The following is a 23,064-nucleotide window of genomic DNA, read 5'->3' as shown; positions in this document are numbered from 1 at the left end:
AGGACGAAAGATACATTGAGACGCACATTGGTTGTGTTTTCTTGATCCTGTGACTTTCAGTCGGTTATCTCGGTTGTCCCTCTCCCGCGCAGCCATGGAACCTCCGAATAAGCGTCAGAAGAAGGTCCTCTTTGCCGAGAGCGGCTCAGAAGATGAAGCCGTTACAGAGGACTTCAAGCTCAATGTCAATAAGGAGTATGCCAGGCGCTTTGAATACAACAAGAAGAGAGAGGAGATGGTACAGCGTTAGTCTCGATCCGTTTACCCAATGTTTTACATGGAGTGAAATTTAACCTATTACTTTTTAGTTGAGAACAAGCTTGGAAAACGATCACTCTCAAAAAGCAAGCCGCCCGCAGACGAAGAGGAAGATGAAGAAGAATCTGACTCTGAGGATTCGGAAGAGGAGGATGATGCTGCGGAACTTGTGACTGAGGCGCTCGATGAGGAAATCGCTGCTACACTGCAGGCTATAAGGTCCAAGGACCCGAAAGTGTATGACCCGAATGCGAAGTTTTACACTACCCTGGATGAGACAGAAAATGCAGAGGGAATCAAATCGGAGGCTTCCAAGGCGGAAAAACCCATGTACCTGAAAGACTACCATCGTCAGAACCTACTCAGTGGCCAGGCCGCGGTGGAGGACGATAAAGAGGCTGCGCCGAAGACGTACGCTCAGGAACAGGAAGACTTGAAACGGTCGATTGTTAAAGAAATGCACTCAACGGCAGAGAATGGGGAGCATGATGAGGAGGAGGAAGACGATGGATTCCTGGTCCGCAAAGAGAAAATACCAATGCCCAAGTCTGACCGACCTACGATAACAGATAAGGATGTTGCTGAGGCGGACCAAGACCCTGAACTATTTCTGTCAAACTTCATGGCATCTCGTGCCTGGGTGGCTACGTCAAAATCCAGCTTCCAGCCCCTGGAATCCGATGATGAAGAGGAAGACAAGAAAGCCGAGCAGTTCGAGGAAGCTTATAACCTACGATTTGAAGACCCCAATAAGCTCAATGAAGTTATTCGCACCCACGCTCGTGATACCACAAACAAGTATTCAGTCCGAAGGGAAGAGGTCAGCGGCCGCAAGCGTCAACGAGAACTGGAACGACAGAGAAAAGAGGAAGAGAAGAAGCAACGTGAAGAGGAGCGAGCAAGACTACGAAAACTGAAGATTGAGGAGCTTGAAGAGAAGCTTGCCAAGATAAAGAAGGCAGCCGGCGTAAAGAGCAGCGATTTTGCAGATGAAGACTGGGGAAGGTTCCTCGATGAAGGCTGGGATGATGAGAAATGGGAGCAGGAGATGAAACGGCGGTTTGGAGATGAGTATTATGCTGCGAATGAGGAAGAGGATGAAAGTGGTGACGAGGAGGGCGGCTCCCCAAAGAAGCGCAGGCTGAAGAAGCCTAAATGGGATGATGACATTGACATTGGTGACCTTGTGCCAGACTTTGACGAGGATCTAGACGTGGACATCGACATGGATGATGAAGATGAAGACGAGGGCGCTGAAGGAGAAAGCCAAAGTGGAGGGAAGAAGTCCAAGAAGCAGATGCTCCAGGAGAAGAAGGACAAGCAAAAGGAAGCCAAACGAGAACGACGAAAGATCGAGGCTCTGGCTGACAAGTCCCTCGAGCTCGAACCGTCTCTGCTACCGGGTTCCTCAAAGAAGTTTGGGGGCACTTTCCGCTACCGTGAATCGTCACCTGTCTCATTCGGCCTGACTGCCCGTGACATCTTGATGGCAGACGACGCTCAGCTGAACCAGTACGCCGGCCTGAAGAAGCTGGCCAGTTTCCGGGACGCAGAGAAGAAGAGGCGAGACCACAAACGTCTGGGTAAGAAGGCTAGACTGCGAGAATGGCGCAAGCAGACGTTTGGTACTGAAGAGCCGCCGGAGTTGACTGCTGAGGCTGTCCCTGCCGGCAGTACTGGAAATGCTGACGGGGAGACCACGGTAGACATCCGAGAGGGCAGCAGCAAGCGCCGCAAACGGTCAAGGAAGCACTGATGTATTTATATATGACTATGCTCGGTTCTGTGTATGCCCTTGATAAATACTGATTACTCCGTACTAGACATCTGAATGAAGCGTCACTGCGTGTTGATGTCTTGCTTTGGGCGTCACTTTGATGTACCTTGCTGACTAAGCCGCCCAGCCCTGACGATCTCCAAAGCTTCTCCTTGGAACAGCCTGAGCTCCGATGCACGAAAGCTGCAACAACAGCGTCTACTCCGTACTGTGCGAGCAGCCTGTCTTTGCAGCACGCTGGAGCAGGACTCCGTATATATCTCAGCGTTGCTGCAAAAAGAAGCCTGCATCCCAGGTTCCTCGTACTCCCACTGGCAGATTAGTGTTGCAAGATAAATTACAGCATGCGTTCCGGCAGTACCAGCCTTGCCGCCGTCTTGGCGCCAGCAAGAAGGCCAGCTGACGGTATCATTACCGCGTAACGGGAGAGCCAAAAGCCCTGCCTGCTGCACCTCATGCCTGCGCCTGTGGGTAGCGTCGCCCTCTGCTCCTCCACCCCCAGCCCCAGCTTCGTCTCTCGCTTTGCCTCCCTGGAGACGGCGCGGCGGTTACCTAGGCAGCGCCAGAGAAGCAAGACCGCCGATGTCTGGTCTCTGGTTTTGCCCCGAGTGGATTCTTCAGCAGCAGCAAGCCCAGCGACTCGTAGCCAGTAGCCAGTAGCCAGCAGCCAGCAGCCACCACCACCACCAGCCGAAGGGGAAAGAAAAAAAAAAAAAAAAAAAAAAGACGAAAAGTTTTTCCCGCCGAGGGAAAATCTCGGGAGAAGTCGGCAACGTGACAACTTCGCCCAAAGAGGCCTAGCGCGACAAATTTTCCTTTTCCTCCCTGACAACCCAATTGAGTATTTTTTCTCTTCTTCAGATTTTTCTCTTCTTCTTCTCTTTCTCTCCTCTTTCTCCCTTCCATCTCTCAGCTTCATTTGCATCCCTCTCTCCTCCTTCTTGAAGGCCTCGCATCCCTTTGCCAGCCTTTACCACCCTCTCCTCTCTTCCCTTTCTTCAGTCCAGCGAAGAAAATCACATACCGGCACAATGGCTAGCCAACAGGACAAGTCTATCTTCGGAGTCCCCGTAAGTAGCCATCAAACCCCCCAGGACGGGAGGCAGAGGCAGCTCGAGCGTTCAATTGATGAGAGCGGTTGTCAATGGCACGGCCGCGAGCTCGCAATGGGTGGAATTCGATGCTGCCGATGCTGCTCTCGAGAGTGGTGAAAAAATTTTCAGTCTCACGCGGACAGCGTCGGCTAACGTGTCTCATGGCTATAGGGCTTCGTCGTGGACTTCATGAGTACGTGGAATCACTCCTGCTAAGCTATTAAGCTAGAAGCAAACGACTGCGTTCATCAGAATCTCAACCAGAGAAAATCCTGGTGCGCAGTTTGGAAGACCCTCGGGATGGATATGCTAACAGTTCTCTGCAGTGGGTGGTGTTTCCGCCGCCGTCTCCAAGACTGCTGCCGCTCCTATTGAGCGTGTCAAGCTTCTTATCCAGAACCAGGTTTGTTCAATCGAAGTTGCAAGCGGCAGGCTTGAAACCATCGCTGCAGACTCTTCGCATGTGATAGGTAGGCTAACTCCCCAATTAGGACGAGATGTTGAAGTCTGGTCGTCTCGACCGCAAGTACAACGGCATCATGGACTGCTTCCGCAGAACTGCCGGTACTGAGGGTATGGTCTCCCTCTGGAGAGGTAACACTGCCAACGTTATCCGTTACTTCCCAACCCAGGCCCTCAACTTCGCTTTCCGTGACACCTACAAGTCCATGTTCGCCTTCAAGAAGGACCGTGATGGATACTGGACTTGGATGGCCGGTAACTTGGCCTCCGGTGGTGTAAGTTTTTTTTTTTTTTTTTTCCTGTACTATCGGCGATTTTGAAGAACATTGAAAAATCTGACCGTATATAATAGATGGCTGGTGCCACCTCCCTCCTATTCGTCTACTCCCTCGACTACGCCCGTACCCGTCTTGCCAACGACGCCAAGTCTGCTAAGAAGGGTGGTGGTGAGCGTCAGTTCAACGGTCTGATTGACGTCTACAAGAAGACCCTCGCCTCTGATGGTATTGCTGGTCTCTACCGTGGATTCGGACCCTCCGTCCTCGGAATTGTCGTCTACCGTGGTCTGTACTTCGGAATGTACGACTCCATCAAGCCTGTTCTTCTCGTCGGACCTCTTGAGGGTAACTTCCTTGCCTCCTTCTTGCTCGGCTGGACTGTCACCACTGGTGCTGGTATTGCTTCTTATCCTCTTGACACTGTCCGTCGTCGTATGATGATGACTTCTGGTGAGGTACGTATCTTATTATCCATACCGTCAACTATACACCGGTATATCATATCTAACAAGCTGTGCAGGCCGTCAAGTACTCTTCTTCCTTCGATGCTGCCCGCCAGATCATGGCTAAGGAGGGTATCCGCTCCTTCTTCAAGGGTGCTGGTGCCAACATCCTCCGTGGTGTTGCCGGTGCTGGTGTCCTCTCTATCTACGACCAGGTCCAGCTCCTCCTCTTCGGAAAGAAGTTCAAGTAAACGGCTCGCCTGCCGAAACCCGGACCATAATGGATCACAGTCCCTTGAGTGTTCATTCGTGATGGCCGTTGGTGCTTCTTCCTCTGGGAGAGAAGTGAGGAGTGTCTTGACGCCCCCGGAGCAGCATCATGGAACAACAACAGTGCGTCGAGGACCACCGAATCCTATCGTCCTCGTTCTCGATGCATTAGAGAAATCGGAGACAGGGTCGCGTTTTTCCTTTCACTACCCATCTGTACTTTACCACTACTACATGCGAGGTCTCTTTCCTGCTGATTTTCTGTGTATTTCCTCCTGTGACATCTTGGCATTCAATCAACTTCTCTCCCTTGTCCCCCCTGCCTTTTCCCTTTCTTCTGTGTTTTCACTATGTACAACCTTGTCAGATAGAAAATGTCCTTTTTTTTTTATTGCTCTCAAACTGTCTCCCTCGTCCCCGTCCTTTCCACGCAGGTCCTTCATTCGAGAGCCAATCAGAGTTCTCGAGTGGGGTCACATGATATGACGTAGCTTCCGCTCAGCCAGCTTCGATTGCAGTAGAACTCGCTTTCTACTACAAAGCATTTAAAATCAATCCAGCAGAAAACATCAGCTGCTGCATTCAAAGACGCATACCCCTCTCAACCTTGTGGGCTTTCTACCGTACTTCGGACGCTGTCATCGGTCGAGGATGGAGAACGAGCCGGAGAAGTCGCCAGCTGGGGCTGTGTCGAGTCAGGAGGAGACGCATCTCCATACTACATCCACCACTGGAACGTCTACAATAACGGCTCCTGAAGCCGAGCCAGGTCCTGGCCCAACGCCAACGGGCCCAGCAGCAACCTCGGAAGACTCGCCTTCACCTGTTCCTCCTCCACCGCAACCACAGCCCTTTCCATCCCCATATACAGGGCACAGTACGTCATGGACAGGCGCCAGCGTGCCACCCCAAGAAACCCCCAACGTCCGCCAACCCATCCCTCCTCCTCCCAAAGCATCAGAAATGCATCTCTACAAGGCGTCGACGACAACAACGAAACCGCCGAGCGCACATATAGATACTCAAACACATGCTCAACACCATCACATCCAAACTCTACCACAGCAACATCAACGCTCAGCATCAAACCACAGCAATAAACTGCCCAACCTTGAGCATCCACCAGGATACCGCCAGAATCCCGCCATCGCCCAGCCGTCACCCGCAACACTCGCTGCAGACGGCGCGGGGTTTGGTACCGGCGAGGGCCCGCATTTCGGCATGCGGCAGGTCTGGGACCCAGCGCCCGGTGAAGCGGGAGGACGATATGTGTACCAGTATGACTTCTTTGGCGACGATGAGGATCGCGACGGCCAAGCAGCAGATGATAGTGAGTGGCTGTGGAATTCTGCTGCTGGGGCATGGGAGACAACGCTTTCGTGGATGAAGAGTGCTGGAGAGAGAATGGCAGAGGCAGAAGAGGGGATTTGGAGGTGGGTTAATTCCCGCTCGTAGAAGGCAGAGGCAGCAGGTAGAAAGACGCTTTCGGGTGTAATCATTGTATCATTGGTTTAATTGTATTTTTACGGCATTTCCTTTTTTACACTGTGAAATAGGTAGAGAGGAGAGAGAAATATGAAATTAGCGTGTCTTCATTAATTAGTTATTGCGTATAGCAAGTGTATGTATAATGTAATGTTGTAGAGTGTAGTGTAAATAAGTATATGTAGTGTGTATCAAACATCTCATCTGATCTCCCCCCATGGAAGAAGAAAAAAAAACTACCTAGCTAGTAAACGCAAAGAAATGGCTGATAAGATACCCTCAACACAGCCCAACGCCAGACAGGGAACTGCAGAGCTATCGCCCAGGGGTGAACAAACTCCCAGTACAATACAGTTAAGATGACCAAGTAAGTTGCTGGACGGCAGACCAAGATGTCGTGCATTTTCCGCTGGCCAGCTGGGCTGTGTAGAAGCAGAGAGGAGAGCAGAAGAGAAGGCTCGTAAAACTTGGGGGAAAAAAAGGGGCAAGGCAGACAGGCAGACAGACACGCAAAACAGACGAGCAGGACAAGGGCGGTTGGATGTCAAGTACAATGCAGTTAAGATGACCGGACCATCCAGACCTCCCCTCTCCTGTCGCCCGTCGCCGCCGCTGAATGCCATCGTCCAGAACCAAAAAACATGCAAATGACGTTAAGAAACGGATTCTGCGCCGAGCGTGTGTGTAGGTAGGATGGGGCCTTTATTTGTTGTTTTTCTTATTTCTCTTCCAAGGTTATTCTCAATTTTTTTGTGGATGTTTCTTGATTTTCGGCTGATGGAGTTGGAGTTTGGTGGTGGGAAATCGTGTGGTATCATGGCATATCGTAGTAGGCAGGCAGGCAGGCAGGCAGGACAGAACAAAGGGAAGAACTAGAACAATAAACATGAGATATGGGGAATCATGATGCTGAACATAGGAAAGAAGGAATAAAGGGGGTATAAAGATGAGGGAAAGGAAAACCGGAAGAATGATGGTTGTTTGGTGTGGTTTGGTTTGGTTGGTTTGTTTGTTTGTTCGTTTGTTTGTTTGATGCTTGCATGTTTTCTTTTTTTTCCTTCATCTCTCTTGTTCCTGATCTTCTAACGGCTGTTGCTTTTTGCTGGTGGACATGGAACAAACAGGGAAGAAGACGAAACGAAGAACAAGAGCAAGATAGAAAGCAGAGCATAACAAGACAAACGCGCCAGCCAGCCAGGTTAATTTTTCTTTTCTTCTCTCTTCTTTTGCTCCCATTAACTGATTGATTGATTGATAGTTCCCAGATCCTGGTTCCAGATCGACTTCGACTTCCCGAGCTCGAATTCAACTTCAACCGTCATCTTCTACTTCCAGTGCCCATCGTTTCTCAGATAGCGCTGCCATTGTTGAGATGGCTGGCCTGGCACGGAAGCAAATTCGAATCGCGAGTTTATGCTAATCAAGTAAGAAAAAAGAGGAGCCGAGGGGTCGTTCGCTGGTTGTTCGGTGGTTTGTCTTTGATGTGGATTCCTCAGCTTGCGCCATATTCCAGATATGCAAGCCGCCAACCGGCCAAGAAAGGAGGTAGAAAGGGAGTAAAAGGATGAAAACACCGCCACCGTCAGATCGGAAATCCACGTTCAGTGAAGAAAACACATTAAGTAAAACGCTGGAAAGATAAAGAAAAGAAAAGAGAAAAATATAAGGAGAGAAATATACATCGTGAGGCCAAAAAAAGGAGTGTGGGTTGATAAGTATACGATCGGGGGCCAGCCACGCGTACTTGATATCGTGAGAAAAAAAAAAGGAATGAAAAGGGGGTAAGGCTTCGTTTCGGGTCGTGTCTTGGGGATTAAAATATTGTATGCTGGTTTAATAGGGAAAAAAAGGGGGGGGAGGAAGAAATGTAAAAAATGTATAGAAGTGAGGTGGTAAGGTATATGCATGGGTTGTCGGGCGGGTGTTGACGCGCGAAGGTCCGATGTTACTTAGACAAGGAAGACTACATCGACCCAAGCTGCAGAAGTGCTTCGACAGCGGCACGTTCCTCGACATTGCCACCGGGCATGGCGATGGGAGCAGCCTTGGCCAGAGCAGAGGAAGACGGTCCTCCTCCGTATCCATAGCCACATCCTCGAGCGTAGACAGACGACGGCATGGAAGGCTCCTGGCCGAGGGACTGCGCTCTGAGTGCGTCGGCACCGATGTTCGCCCAGTCCTCTTCGTCGGTCATGTCAGCCTCATCCCAGTCGCCGTCCATGATGTCCGGCTCCTCGGAAGCGGAGGAAGAGCAATACATGCGTGGCTGGCTGGCACCGTCGTCGTCAAGGGACATCTTGTCCACCTCGTCGATGTCTTGGTTCTGACTGAAATCTGAGTGGGAGAAGATGGGCGAGTCCACGGGGGCGTAGTAGTGAGGCAAGGGAAGATGATGGTGGTTGACGTGGCCAGCACGCTCAGTGGCAGTGTGATGATTGCCTCCTTCCCGCTTCTGCTGGCCACGACGGTAGGCGTCCCAGCGACCCCATCCGACTTTTTCGAACTCGACCTCGCCGTCATCCATGAAGTCAGCGTTGGCTGAGAGCGACGCCTTGCCCTCTAGGCCAGCCACGACAAGTCTCCTAGCCTTGGCAGGCGGTATCATGGCGAACCCAGGCACAGAGGTCGTCAAGTACCCCATGATGTGTCTGATGGCGAGCGGGCCGTGTGCGAGCAGGATGTCGGGCAGGTAGTGTTTGGCCAACATGGCAGGGGTGATGTCTCCCGAAACATCAGCCTTGCCCTTTGAAGTGGATGCGGCTGCGGCTGCGGCTGCGGCTGCGGCTGATGAAGGAACACGCCTGTCCTCAGTGTCTTGGAGGTCGATGTCTGAGTCGACTGCGTCTATCTCGTGCCGGGTGTCATGCGGAACGAGGGAAGAGGAGGCCGGCGGCGACCGGAGGTTATACTGGTGGAGGGCCTCCTGGGTGACACGCTGCTTGAAGCCCTGGGGGTTGAGGCAAGGAGAGATGGACGAGGGAGGCGTAGGCAGCATGCCATGGCGGCGAGGAGCATCCCGCGACTTGGGAATGTCCATGGAGGCCGTCTTGGGAGCTGAGCGAGGAGCCATGACTCTGATGGTATCTGGGGATGGTTGTTGTAACTGCGAGTTGAGTGAGAATTAGCATGTGACTAACGCGACCATCTGGAGTCATAGGAACAACGCCAAGGGGGGGAAGGGAACCAACGTCAGTGAAGACCACAAAATATGACCACAAGCGCGAGTATCACGAGCTGAGAGTTATCACAGATAGACCAGGACCCCGTATAGAGTCCTCTTGTTTGTTGCTGTTGTTGTTGTTGCTGTTGTTGTTGTTGTATGAAGTAAGAAGAGAGAAGAGAAGAAAGACGCGGATATATTAAGACTGTACAGAAAGTGGAGAAAAACAGAGGAAAAAGAGAAGGGCCAGTCAGGTAGGTCAAAAGAGCCAGAAGGTCAGGGATGAAATCTTGGTCAACTTTCTTCTGCGGCTTCTGCGTCTTCTCTGCCTGCTTGCGTGCGTCTTCTCGGGGGGCTGTTCGGTGCTGCTGCTGGATCTGCTGTCTGTATGTTGTTGGTAGTTGATGGAATATAAAAGAGAAGAGGAAGAAGAGAAGAAGAAGAAGCAGCCGGAAGGGCGAGGAAGGACGAGAAAAGGCGAAAAAAGAGCGTGCAGAAGGACGGAAAAGTGGAGACCTGGCCCCTTTGGGGAAAGGGCCTTGCCAAGCCAGGGAGAGTCAGGTGGGACCCACTTTTTACTCTTTGCTTTTTTAGGGTCTCCCCGCAGGCTAAGCCGCTTTGGGCGCTAGGCCGGGTTGACCCGATCTGGTGGGTGGCACGTGAGCTGACTCAGCGAGCAGATACACAGAGCGATAAGCTGATAAGAGCTGGAGATCGCAGCGGTAGCGAGTAGATAGTAAATAGTAGCAGAACAGTAGCAGAACAGTAGCGGCAAAGACTCGACAAGAACAGAGCAAGGCAAAGATGCATATGAGATACTTTCTATCTCCTTCTGCTGGCTTCCACTGTCCGACGACTGCCCTCTTCCTGCTTCTTCCTGCCTGGCCTGCCTCTCCACCCGCGCCTCCCGCCAGACCTTTCGCGCTGCTCCGGCGGCTGCCCGAGTCCCTCTCTGCCATTGGCCGCTCGCCCACCAGCCAACCACTGCGCGCCTTTCCTCCATCTTCCTCTGCCTCTGCCGGCTCGTCGCCCATGATGCAAGTCATCCAACTGACGTTTCTTGCTGCTTGTTCTTTCTTCTGTTCTTGTGCTTCGTCCGCGATGAGGGGTTGGGATCTCCCCTTCGCTTACTTCGCCTCCCTCGCGTAGCGCTCGTACCCAATATTATCCCACTTTTAACAGGCGTAAACAAATGATATAATCACTCAGCTACCAAGGTCACCCATATATAGTTATAATAGCACCCAACTTCAGCCCTCTTTTCGCCTAAAAGGCCTCCGCTCTGAGCCCGCAGACTCCAGACACCTTGCGCGTCAGGACAGCGCCAGTGCAGCGGCATGTCGCACAGTCCGCATCATCGCTTCATTGCATCATCACCGATCGCTCTCAGGGTTCTCGATAACATAACACCCTGGGCAAACTTCTAGATGTAACAGCGTTTGGGATCCCTCCGTTCTTTTCCGACCCCGACCTGCCTGCGCTCTTCTTTCCCCCTTCGCCAAGCGTCCCTCGCTTCTCTCCTCACTCGCCCTCGCCCTTCCGACGCTTCCCCCACAGGCTCACGGCTCACGGCTCACGGCCGGTCCTGTCAAAAATGTGCATAACCATGCATCTTGTCGAGTCTTGACTGTGCTGACTGTAGGGCTTATATTATCATGCATGCCCAACCTCGCATTCACAGGGCAGGGGACGACCTCTGATTGGCTGAACTTTATAGCCGCCTTTTCCTCTCTGCGTCCATGTGTCTCTGCCTTCTCATTCGACGGGCAACCTTGGACTTGGAACTTATTAACAGCATTTCTTCCTCACTGTCGACTTTCGAGATTATAACCTCACCTAGAGTCTCACAGACGCCACGTCGACTCTCTCCCCCTCTCCCTCCCTCTCTCTCCCTCTCTCTCCTGTTACGGAGTACTGCTAACTGCTTCACCGATCTCAACAGCTAACGAGTTACAGGCCTTCTCTGACCGCCACCCAAGAGGATACGCCGCCACCACCAACAACGATCCAGCTTGTGCCCGTTTTGGCACTTTTTTATACCCCTTATTCGTACCATTAAACGCAAGCTTTCATGGTATATTATATTTTCCAGGATTTCATTCCCCGACTGGCCGCTCGTTTCTCAATTCAAGTAAAATGAGAACTAGTTCATCCATTTCCCCCTTTACTCATGAACTTGCAAGGATTGAGCTTTTTCGAAACAGCGGGTGCAACGGGCCTTGTTTTCTCGATAGCCCATCTTTTCAAGTTCCGAGCAGGATGGCGAAAAAAGGGGGATTTATTGGGGGGGGGGGGGATCTAGCTTTGGATACATTGGATCGATAATCCTCCCCATAAACTCATATCCCCATAAGTAGGAAAGCGATCTTTCGAACTTTGTCTTCTTGGAAAAAGTGCTTGTCAATTGGAGAGAATACACCATGGAGTAGTGGAGATTAATCATGCCGTCTGATCGATCGTTCCCCTTTTTTTCATCTGCTTTTGGTCCTTTAAATTGATGATCATGGGCTTGTCGATAGGGCCAGACTCTCGTTTTGCGCCTTCCCTTCTTTCATTTCTTTTTTTCCCTCTTCGTTTCGTTTCTTTTCTTTTTGCCGTTTTGTGATCTCGCGTTCGTCCCTTGAAACTGTGGATGGTTCGTTGATGCTTGACCCCCTTTTTTCATCTAAGGTTTGAGCGGGTAATTTTGGTACATTTTTGTACTGTATTCTATAGAATACTATATTTTCATTGGCTGATATATGTAAATTTGGTAATATCCTTGTCACTGCTGAGTTATTTGATGAGTAATAAACCTATTTCCTTAATGGGAAATACTTTGCATTAGTCATCATATTATTATCACCTGACTTGAATCTCCAAGAAAAGTAGTCACATGATATATTAGTCAGCGATTTGGTTGTTCCACCTCGTACAAAATTTAAGTTAGAGGGGATCATTTCAATCATACCATCCTTCTAGACAACGAATTGCTAAACTGCTACTTTCTCAACATGCCACAGAGTTGAACAACACATCAGTATGATGTCAGGATTCTCGATCCAAGCAAGAATTGTTGTCATCCCTTTTAATATACGAAATAGATGCCATTACTTGGATCTGGGGCATCACTATACTCGGCCATGAAATCCACCATGGATTTTTAGTATCTTCACTCCAGGTTGGCCAGTGATGGCTAGAATACCACGTTTGTCTTATCGCCAAACACGGCAATTCACTCGCCCGTGTACATGTACATATACCGAACCCTAGGGTCTCACACCCAAACATCCCGCAGCGACTATCCGTCAATTGATTCCTTCCCTGAACCGTTTGCAGACATATCCTGTCTATTGGCCCTGCATACTGGCAGAATTGCAGGTACAAAGCCTACCCGGGTCATGGCCCAACCTACCCGTCGGGAGATCCAGACGATTCAGTTTTCCATTAGCAGTTTGACAGTCCCTCTAGTTCCCTCTCGGCGTATTCATTGTGAATTCGCGCTTGCTCTACAAAGTATACAAGCCCTAAATTGGAAAGTTTGCTCCCTCTGCATCCTATGCGATAGCTATAGTTGGTTTCGTATGTTAATCAACCAAATCCGTGAATCTGGTGGATATAGTCGACAATATGGTAGAACCTAGCACGTGGTGTGCAGGGCTGCCCTCTTCTCCTTAGTGACCTGTCGACAATGAGAGGGATATTTTCTTCAAGGAAGTTAAGGGCACGCTTGCATATTTAGTGGCAGTTCCATAGGCATTGACATCACTGCTGGCTCTCTGAACTGACCCCTCCAACAAGCACATTTCTGTTTTTGGCTTGGAGAGAATTGCGAGCACTGTTGCGGTAGAAGGGTGCCGTTTATATTTAAGGAAAGGATAACGGTTCGTTCATATAATTTTTGTTAGGCTAACTGATTCTTTGAAAAGCCGCAAATGAAAGAGGAGCATTACCCGATATATACCCTTTCGGAGAAAGATACCCGTCCACCACTAATCTGGCTCCTATCAGTTGATACCAACACCAAAAAAAATACAAGTGTGACTAGCTGTATATGAAGATACACTTCCATCTAGATTTTTTGACAACTTCATACCAATAGCATGTACCTTGTCTTCCCCATCAAGCCGAGCTATGTGGTGTGAATAATTAGCGGGTATCGCATGGCTAGCTCCCTGCCGCCCCATACTGATACCATCCCAGATACTTTTCCCCCTTGTTTGGACTACAAACTCTGTCAATTTCCTAGTGGAATCAATTCTTGGTACGGTCTCCACGGCGCTCTTTTTAGACTCCCTCAAAGTACATCCCTCCAAGATGATCGATACAATGGAGAGTGTAGGGTCGATAGGGCGGCCAATACTGCCCTAGAAACAGCGTATCAGTAGCTGTCGAAGGTAACTAATGGGACACAGATACACACCCTCTTTTCGCCCACTTAATTGAATGTACTAAACATCATGCAATGTTATCTCTTCATCACGTTGGGGCTTTATTGGCTGCCTCACATTGGAAGAGTTGATGACTGTTGACTTGCAGACTCATGCCCGCGATTGCGCTTCGAGGAGAGGAGAGGTCCGGGTGGGGCTGGCGGCCCGCAGAATAGCCTTAAAACTTTGAAGGTAAAAGGATAACTCGATGACAGTTACCCAACCACTGTTGTCATCACGCAGACCATTCACCAAGGATGTTTGGCTCAATCCACTTTCAAAAACTTTTATAAGAAGTTGTTGAGCCTTGAAGTCTCCTGGCACAATATTAACGAGATGCCATCTCGGTTTGGTGGTCAATTGGTTGCCTTTTTCCTATGGTACTTGGAGTAAACGCTAACTCGGCTGGCAAGTACTCCGTAAGCTGGATGCATATTACTGACGAGGAAGTCAAGGGCTTGCCTTATAATAATGACGGGCTAGTAAGTCCCATGCTCTTGGTTCTTCGTCCGCTTCGCTGATTATAAATGAGCTTCCCTCGCGTTTAGTTTACGTAACTAACTATGTGGAGGAGCTTGACCCACAGGCAACTTCCGTGACCCTATCATGGGTGCGATATTTATCTATATAATTCGATATGGGGCCGTAGGTTCAAGAGTGATCCTAGCTCATTCATACGATGCCTGTCTATATGTTCAGATGTGAGTTACTCGTTTACTAAGGAATGGCACAGGCTAATCACGTCTAACAAAGAAGGTATTCTCTCCGTTGGAAGAAGGTTGGCGAACGTAAGAAGAGCACTTTTTTCTCTTTACTTGCTTTGCATAACTCTACGCCTAAATACTCAATTCCAGAGAAAGATATCCATGCCGTTACTCTGGATTCTGGCCCAAATAGGATCCACATCTCTGAGGGCCAGAGTATTGAAACCCCCTGCACACCTGCATAACCACTTAACTACTTAGTAAATGGCTCAATACAGCCTTCGGATTCGAGAAGGGATTTTCTTGGGTCTGATAAATACACCAGTAAGAAGCGAAAGAAAATACAACGCAGCCTAACAAACTGCAGGGAAAATTCTATACCTCTAATCTCAATGTCCACTGTCCACTATGCAATAAATTATCTGTACGGAGTACGGATAGCTAGTTAACCAACCGTGTGAGCAGAATAACACTTATATACCCATATTCAACACGCCTGAAAGAAGAGTATTTTTACATACCAGTTGAATGTTGTATTTTTTTTTTTGTTTTAGAGAATCAACCCATGTATCCTGCTTTAACACTTATCTGCCATGTTTGAAAATGGGGCCGCTTATGGTGTACCCTGGATTTTTATGCATGCCCGGCTGCAGCTAGGTGACTCGAAGTCAGGGACTATACCCAGAGTAACTTGGCTCCCCGGCCTGTCTGCCCCCTGTAAATTACTCCGTCGACAGGGTAAAGGTTGAGCTGGTGGCCCAAGAGGGGGTCGCCAGCTGCGAAACTATTTACGGAGTAAGCTGGCCCATATATTTCCACTGTATATAACCAGCCTGCCACTTTCGCTAGTTAGCTGTTCAAGACACTGATAGGAAAGTGAATGTATGGCGGTTATCTGCTATTAAATTGAACCTCTTATTATCATGGCTTCAAATTTGACAACGTCAATCCTTCCGCACGCGATCGTTTTAGACTATGCACAGGCAGTGCTAGAGACGGGTCAATGGCTCAGAGCTGCGAAATCCCATATTTCAGCACATCCTTCGGCCGTGAGCCTTGCCATCATATCGGGGATAGTCATATATGTCATCTGGTCAAGTACAGCACGTTACTTACGCCTTAGTCCGTTCCATGGCCCGCCATGGGCAGCATTTACACGCTTATGGCTGTGCAAAACAATAGCTTCTGGTGAATCCGCAAGTCGATTTATAAATGTCAACCAGCAATATGGTCCCGTTGCTCGAATTGGGCCGAACCACCTCATTACCGACGATCCAGAATTTATTCGCAAGATTCTCGCGGCCCGATCGCATTATACCCGTGGACCATGGTTTGACTCCATTAGGATAGACCCTGAGGTGCCGAATATAGTATCCGAAAGACATCCGGGTAGACATAATCACTTACGGCATCAAATGTCTGGGGCATACGCAGGACGGGATGTGGAGGGGCTAGAAGATATGATTGATGAGCGTATCCAGGATTTTGTCGAAGTGATTGAGCGGAAATGGCTCTCTGATGATAATGGGACAAATGCATTTGACATTGCCAAACGGGTCCAGTTCCTGGCTGTCGATATGATCACACATATTTGCTTTGGAAAACCAATGGGATTTGTGAAGACAGATAGCGATGTGTCCAACTTCCTGAAAACAGTCGAATCCCAACTGCCCATAGTTCAACATTTCTCGGTCATCATCGAAATCAACGATCTGTTGCACTGGTTGGTGGGATTTCCTTTTATCAGAAGGCTCATAGTACCTTCATCCCAAGATAAAAGTGGAATCGGCATTATCATGGGGGTATGTTATGAATAATATCCAAACGTTCAAAGCGCTGTCCCTCGTGGCGGTACGTTGACAACAGTCAGATCACTCGTAATGAAGTCGAGAAGAGACAACAGTCCAAGAGTGAACCGAAGAAGGACATGCTCACATCTTTTATGAAGCATGGACTTTCTCCAAGTGAGGCAGAAACAGAGTTGATTATATCCTTGTGAGCTCTGATCCGTTAACCATTTAACATTATGATATAATTCTAACAAACTCTAAGGGTCGCCGGTTCCGATACAACTGCAACTGCAATCAGGGCAACCTTACTTGCTGTAGCGTCCAATCCACGAGTATATGCTCGGCTGACCAAGGAAATCGACGAAGCAGAAGCCAGTGGGAAGATATCCGCGCCGATTCGAGACCAGGAAGCGCGTCGTTTACCATATCTCCAGGCCTGCATAAAGGAAGGCCTTCGTTGTTTCCCGCCGGTAGCTCAGTTGCGCGAACGCATGGTTCCTGCTGGGGGAGATACATACAATGGACAGCATATCCCCGAAGGCACATTCATCGGCTTGAATACCTGGGGCGTTCAGCTAAACCCAGTGTTTGGTAACGATCCTCGGGTGTTCCGGCCTGAACGTTGGTTAATTGACGACGAAGCGCGTCTACAAGAGATGTCTCGAGTCCAGGAACTCATTTTTGGACACGGCACAACACGGTGCCTGGGTATCCCCATCGCCATGATGAACCTGAACAAAGTATTTCCGGAAGTATGTCCTATATCAATATCCAGGTATATATAATAAAGTTGGATGCTAACTGCACTATTCGCTAGTTGTTGCGTCGATTTGATATCAGTATTATTAATACTACTAGTCCGTGGACCAGTATATGTTATGGCATATTCTTTCAGAGAGAGATGAATGTGAGGGTGTCTTATAGACAAAATGTATAGTTCCGTGACATAAGGGTAGAAGTTACCCAAATAATGGTCTAGTTAAAGTTAACTTTCAAGAACCACAAGAAGTAACTAGTTAGCTACTTGAAGCTATCATGGCTATAATCTTTTAGGCATTTATATCAGTTTTCATGATATATAACGCCGGATAAGTAAACAAATAAATAAAAACTGGAAAGGATAAATTCAAACAAAATAGGATATTGTCAGATACATTTATGGGATGTTTACCCTAAAGTTATTAGCTTGATAAGGGAATAAGCTCATTTGGTAAGTCAAATGTAAGTTAACCCTGTGGACTTCATTTCAATCTATCACCACCCTCTTCTTCCTTCCCTCATGGTAACACCAATATATTGAGAGTAATTTAATTACATGCGAGCCCAGTATTATTGAGTCAATACCATAAACCCGTTCAATGTCCATTCTCTTTAGCACACTCATCAAGGGCATCGAACACTTTGTCGACGGTTGTGTTATCGACAGGGTCTTCGACATTAACCCAGGTTTTTGCAATGTTTTGGTGACTATTTTTGTTCGCCATTTCTCGTATAGTCTCATTGGTAGCGTTCTTGTTTGGCTGGACGTAAATTTTGACGAGGTTCCCAACCTGAACACCCCTGTCAATCCGCACTCCAATGTTTGCATCATGGCTAGGTGCTGGGATAATGCGGCGTCCTGCAGCCGAATTGTCACCAACTGACGGTCGAAACCCTAACCCTATAGCAAGAATACCTAACCCAAATGCTGGGAATCCGAAAATGGTTGTTTCCAGTGAAGTTGCAACTCTCGAATTCGTAAGAGAAACTTTTGACTCCGATTTTGATGAGGATGAAAGTGTGTTAACTTGAATACTTTCATTTATAGCTTCGCACGGTCCTTGATATTCCTGTTCCTAAAGTTCTTGCATGGAGCTCCCCAGGGCCACACCAGAATCTAGTAAGCGCCGAGTATATGTTAATGGAGAGGGTGGGCGGCCGTCAATTGAGTGATGTTTGGGACAACATGTCTGAAAGACAACGTTTCAATTTAGTCAAGAATGTCGTTGAGATTGAGAGGAAACTTGTGAACACGCCGTTTACTGGCTACGGCAGCCTCTATTATAAAGATGCATACGAGGAAAGTTATCCGGGATACTTCAAAGCTATTAATGCTGAAAAAGTGCCTGGAAAGGAAAACGAAGTATCCCGATTCGTTATTGGCCCAACAACGGAGAGGGCCTTCTATGCCGACAATGATGAGAAACATAACATCAGTCACGGACCTTGTGAGTTAAACCAGACACTAATTCCTTTGCTTTTATAAGTTTACAGTTTGAAGGGGAGACGGCTGTGGAGTACCTTGCTGCTATAACGAAGCGTGAGATATGTTCGGTTCAGAATTTCAACCTCGCTAGTCCAGGTGATACCTTGCCATTTTGGGAACGAGTCAGTACGCCATCTTCCTCTAAACTCCACGTCAAGCTCCTCGAACAGTTTATTACCGTTCTACCTTACATAATACCTCCATCTGAAATCATTCAACCTATCCTAATGCACCAGGATCTTCATTTTGACAATATATTTGTTGATGAAACGGACCCATCAAAAGTTTCGGGTATAATCGACTGGCAAGCAACCTATAGTTCCCCGATCTTCACGCAGTCTAGATTTCCCTCAATTTTCGACTGTGAGGATCCATACACTTGGGGTGCCGTCCATCTTACGCTCCCAGAGCACTTTGATACGTTATCAATAGAGGAGAAAAAGCTGGCCGAAGATTCGCTTGGCCGCCTAAGGTTAAAGAAATTTTACGAGTTGGCATCGAGAAAAATGAACCCCCTGTTAGCCAAGGCGATGGATGCAATGAGAAATGATGAGTGTCCCACCTCGTTTATATTTTATATTGTCCAACAGTCTGCGTTTGACGGACCAATACCCCTGAGAGAGCTTCTCATTCAAATTTATGAACAATGGGATCAGATAACACGAAGAAATGGCGTGACTCTGAAGTGCCCTATTCCATTCACAGAGGAAGAGATAAAACAAGCACGTCAACAGGCCGAGGAATGGGGGGAATCATTCAGCGAATTCGAGAACTTCCGAGCCAGTCTCCTTGGCAAAGATGGATGGGTTCCGCATGAACAGTATGAGGAAGCTAAGCGAGCGTTTGAAAATTCTAAGGGTGAGCTAGAGAGGTTAAGGAATGGTTTGGAACACACTTTGTAATATGAAGTAGACTTAATCATTGCCAACGAATGAATATGCAATCATCGGCTGGAATCTTGCTATTATAGCGAGGTAAAAAAATAGCAAGATTCACTCCAGTGCCAGCAGCGGGAGAGAAATTCTGACAATTTAAATTATCTCTTGTGCATCAACCGCGACTCGAACGCGGATTGGGTGCTTGACCAATTGTGAATGGAAGGCACCCGTGCTACCCTTACACCATTGATGCTATTGTGTGTTGGTGGGGCTCGCCTGTTGGCTTCATAAAATCTGCTCGTTGGTGTTCTATATTTACTACGACATTTCACCTTATTTAAGCTTATGTCACTCCCGATGCGCCAAGACGGCGCAGGAACCATCTTTTATTCATACGAGTAACCTCCCTCACACTAAATATTATAGTAGTTATTTCGTTTGATTTACGCCGAGACCATGTATCCGGGTAGTCTTCACTATAAAGACATGAATATCGCACAACTAGTCATGAAATGGTATACAATCAATCCTCGTCTATATGATCCGTGTCTCTCTCTACCTTCAACCGTGGGGCTTTGCCTTTACCTTTCCCGCCCTGCCCCTTCTGTCCACCTTTTCCTGCTGGGGCTTTTGCGTTTAACATCCAGTCTGGTGACTCTTTCACCAGTTCTCCGTTCTCCCACAATACGCCCAAGCCGTTCTTTCTTTCGACCACGATGTCGAAGAATTCAAGTCCAATCTTCTTGTCTTCGGTCCCATCGGTAGACATACCCTCACTTAAAATCACGCCATTCTCGCTTAGGCCGAATGGACACCCAGCAGCCAAGGCACGCTTAAGGTCAATATATATCAGTATCTGAGCATCTGCTCTCATCCCAGAAATTACGCCATCCTGTCCTCGGCCTTTGGTTGAAGGAGTTGCGACCTCTCCATCTCTCCCATTAGGCAGGATTGTACTTATAGATGGGCCACTGGCGAAATGTATGTGATTCCTTCCCATACACCTCAGCCCACCGCTTTGAAGTATCTTTGGCCATGTAGCGTGGTAGGTTCCATGAACAACGGTATCAGGCAAGGGGACAGGAGGATTTTCAGAGAGGGTCAGTGGTGTGAGTAGCGAAGCGGCGTCGATACACTTCATGCTATGTCCTTGTCGCGCACGGATCAGGTAATTATTCGGATCCGGGTCATTCGCAGCGAGTGCCTGACTGGTAGCAGTTGAAAGAGAGGATCCATCACCTGTGGTTGCTTCTTCTGTTGCCTTTATCTCAGCTGAGGTAGGTTGACCTGGGATATATAGAAGGCCAAATCTTTGCTTATCGGAGGTAGAGACTGCTTCTAGGACGTCAGAAAGGGTGGACTTTAGGCCCTTGAGTTTTCTATATTGCAGCTGAAGGATGTGTCAGTATCTGGTGCTTAAAGGGGCCCGTCTGTATGCTAACCAGTTCGCCAACGTTGGCATAGCCCTGTCTGTCGATATTTATTCCTTCCTTCTCCGCTGCATGTCGCAAGATAAACGTAAGTTCTCTTGATATTCTATATTCTCTTGGTTGATCCCTGCCCCCTCTTCCCCGAGGCGGCGCCATTTTGATAGGTATAAAAGAAGTTGTCTGGCGGCGAAGACGGACGAAACGCGGGGAGGTGGGATGGAAATATCGAGTCGGAGAGAAGGCAGAGGGATGATGCTTGGAGACTTGACGGCTCGCAGAAAAATACGTTGTCAATGAGTTCAGTCCTCTCGCATAGTATATTAACATAGAAAAGGGCCCTTGTATCTATTGTGCTGATATGCAAGTCCAGGTCAGCCTAGTTGGTTCATGGGTCACGCACGAGGCTCAAGATGACTCACTACCGGCTGCCTTCTTATCAATGACTAGTAAAGATGTAATTTCCTATTTCCTCTTAATTAGTTACTGTTTAAACAGTAATAGAGCTACTTAAGAGAGGCAGCTATTTTGACAAAGTCCTAAAATTGTATATACTAACTGAGTTGCATCTCCCAAGCTCAAGCCTGGCCCGAAGACGTTACTCCAGAATATCTAGGGCTGGTGTTTATCACGTGATACCAAGATGAGACCCACTTCATCTGACTAATATTAACTAAGTTGATTGGCCCAGCCAATAAATAGTCACGTGAAGATAATTAGTCAGCTAAGATGTTAACGTTATCTCCTGGTTTGTTGAAACATGTTCAGTTTTAGCGTATTTATTAGTAATCAAATATAAGGCTCTTATTGGTTACTAGGAGGTTAGCTTAATTATATAGTCAGCGCGTCCATAACCCATCTACTAATATCTATAAAAGCTATCGCATTTAATATTAATATCTATTTCTTCTATAAGAAAATCTCTAGTATGGCTCCAAAGACTATATTATAAGGTATCTTATAGGTGTAAGGTAGGTAATATCCCTATGTACTCCGTATACTCCGTATAAAAAGAGGATATTGGGAGGCTCTCTATACTTTACCTAATAGAGCCTAGCTTCTATTACTAATATTACAAATACTAATTGAATACTAAAAATACATAACTTCTTCTATTAGAATGTGCCGTTTGGCGTCATGGTGGTATCAAATAAATGACCGCTAAAACTGACATGTTTCAACAAACCAGGAGTAGTAGTGCCTTAATAACGTCCATCGACTTGGAGATACGCGACTGCTGCATCGTAGATTAAGTGAAGCGGTAACTAGTATAGTTAATATTAGCCCAGATACTCGCCCGTTTGGAGGCTTTTGAGGCAAGACAGGAAAATAAATCGCAAAGCCGCCGTTTAATTCGAAGATAAAGGGAAAATGTCGAACATTTAGGTATAGATGTGCAGCTATCTTGTGAAGCATTTGTTTGGACACAAATATGGATAATATACTTAGCTGATAAGAAAGGGGAACTGGAGAAGGAGAAAGATAAAGAAGGAGAGAGGATGAAGAGCAGGGGGAGCCGGTGGTAGGGATGTAGATGATTGGGGGCAAGAAATGGTACTACGGTGCGTTTTGAGGAACTACAAAATTTAGAAGAGAGCTTTAATGTGCTTGTTCGTATTGCGGTAGGCTTTAGAATCAGAAGACTCGGGGGTGATTCATAAGGCTACAGAGCGTTATCCTATCTACCAGATCGGCTAACTAGTGTGGGCCGAATAGGTAGAGAACTTGTTTGTATGAATGACTGTAAGAGGTTTCATGCCTCCCATGATTCTATTATTTTCTTCCATACCATTGCATTTATAGCACTAACTATTCTACTCTTCTTCTAGCTCCTGCAGGTTCTCATCCAAATGAAGTTCAGCACAAGCTGTTTATAGATTTGGAACGTAAAAGCGGTTCTTATGCAGAAACTACACAAAAGCTAGTATATTTCATTAACGATCACAGATGCATCCACACTCCGCAACAGGGCATATTTTATGCTTATTGAACCAGTCCCTCGCGTGATCTGCATGAAACCCATGGTTACAGTTGACACAGAACGCTACAAACCGTCTCATAATATCATCGTGGCTCTGAGTAGTCGATGCTGCCTTTTTTGAATCTTCTGCGATTGATGCTTTGGACATCGGGTCTGGGGTCCCCAACCACAACGAGCATATACCGCAGCGAGGCATATGCCGGTTGCATTTGGGGCATGCAGTGCCATTCATGGAGGGGTGACCTAATGGGTTCCCTGGGGTTGCGTGGGAATATTCGGTGGGCGTAGTAGCAACCTCAGAATTTGAAGTGTCCTGTTGTGTAAGGGGTCGGGTGCAGTAGTTACAGACAAGGCTAATTTGTTGGAGAGGTGGTTCCACGAGCCTGCGTGATTCCCATGTTAT

The 23,064-nt window shown here is 47.8% G+C and overlaps 7 protein-coding genes and 1 non-coding gene across 8 annotated transcripts; 5 read left to right on the top strand and 3 right to left on the bottom strand.

Moving 5' to 3' along the window:
- Positions 1-94: 94 nt before the first annotated feature.
- On the top strand, positions 95-2,714 carry TERG_00437 (uncharacterized protein; the record flags this gene model as incomplete). Its single annotated transcript, XM_003238397.2, has 2 exons — positions 95-245; positions 309-2,714. The coding sequence occupies 2 exons, from the start codon at positions 95-97 to the stop codon at positions 2,012-2,014; spliced, it is 1,857 nt and encodes a 618-aa protein (XP_003238445.1). The 3' UTR covers positions 2,015-2,714.
- Positions 2,715-3,066: 352 nt separating this feature from the next.
- On the top strand, positions 3,067-4,563 carry TERG_08655 (ADP/ATP carrier protein; the record flags this gene model as incomplete). The annotated part of the gene is made up of 6 exons (XM_003238395.1): positions 3,067-3,105; positions 3,301-3,322; positions 3,456-3,532; positions 3,621-3,866; positions 3,944-4,324; positions 4,390-4,563. The coding sequence occupies 6 exons, from the start codon at positions 3,067-3,069 to the stop codon at positions 4,561-4,563; spliced, it is 939 nt and encodes a 312-aa protein (XP_003238443.1).
- Positions 4,564-5,233: 670 nt separating this feature from the next.
- Positions 5,234-6,037, top strand: TERG_08654 (uncharacterized protein; the record flags this gene model as incomplete). Its single annotated transcript, XM_003238394.1, has 1 exon — positions 5,234-6,037. One exon carries the CDS (start codon positions 5,234-5,236, stop codon positions 6,035-6,037), a length of 804 nt encoding a protein of 267 aa, XP_003238442.1.
- Positions 6,038-8,030: 1,993 nt separating this feature from the next.
- TERG_00432 (uncharacterized protein) lies at positions 8,031-9,137 on the bottom strand (the record flags this gene model as incomplete). Its single annotated transcript, XM_003238392.2, has 1 exon — positions 8,031-9,137. The coding sequence occupies one exon, from the start codon at positions 9,135-9,137 to the stop codon at positions 8,031-8,033; it is 1,107 nt and encodes a 368-aa protein (XP_003238440.1).
- A 6,126-nt stretch (positions 9,138-15,263) lies between these two features.
- On the top strand, positions 15,264-16,915 carry TERG_00429 (uncharacterized protein; the record flags this gene model as incomplete). Its single annotated transcript, XM_003238389.2, has 3 exons — positions 15,264-16,142; positions 16,211-16,335; positions 16,393-16,915. 3 exons carry the CDS (start codon positions 15,264-15,266, stop codon positions 16,913-16,915), a joined length of 1,527 nt encoding a protein of 508 aa, XP_003238437.2.
- An 823-nt stretch (positions 16,916-17,738) lies between these two features.
- Positions 17,739-19,277, top strand: TERG_00428 (uncharacterized protein; the record flags this gene model as incomplete). Its single annotated transcript, XM_003238388.2, has 3 exons — positions 17,739-17,867; positions 17,938-18,337; positions 18,391-19,277. The coding sequence occupies 3 exons, from the start codon at positions 17,739-17,741 to the stop codon at positions 19,275-19,277; spliced, it is 1,416 nt and encodes a 471-aa protein (XP_003238436.2).
- Positions 19,278-19,421: 144 nt separating this feature from the next.
- On the bottom strand, positions 19,422-19,506 carry TERG_10506. The gene has a single exon. It is a non-coding gene; the product is annotated as a tRNA-Gly (tRNA).
- Positions 19,507-19,776: 270 nt separating this feature from the next.
- Positions 19,777-20,839, bottom strand: TERG_00427 (uncharacterized protein; the record flags this gene model as incomplete). Its single annotated transcript, XM_003238387.1, has 2 exons — positions 19,777-20,643; positions 20,696-20,839. The coding sequence occupies 2 exons, from the start codon at positions 20,837-20,839 to the stop codon at positions 19,777-19,779; spliced, it is 1,011 nt and encodes a 336-aa protein (XP_003238435.1).
- Between the last annotated feature and the right edge of the window lie 2,225 nt (positions 20,840-23,064).

Source organism: Trichophyton rubrum, assembly GCF_000151425.1.
Source record: "Trichophyton rubrum CBS 118892 genomic scaffold supercont2.1, whole genome shotgun sequence".
Taxonomy (NCBI): domain Eukaryota; kingdom Fungi; phylum Ascomycota; class Eurotiomycetes; order Onygenales; family Arthrodermataceae; genus Trichophyton; species Trichophyton rubrum.
Note: the sequence above shows the minus strand (reverse complement) of the source record. Positions and strands in the feature narration are given on the sequence as shown.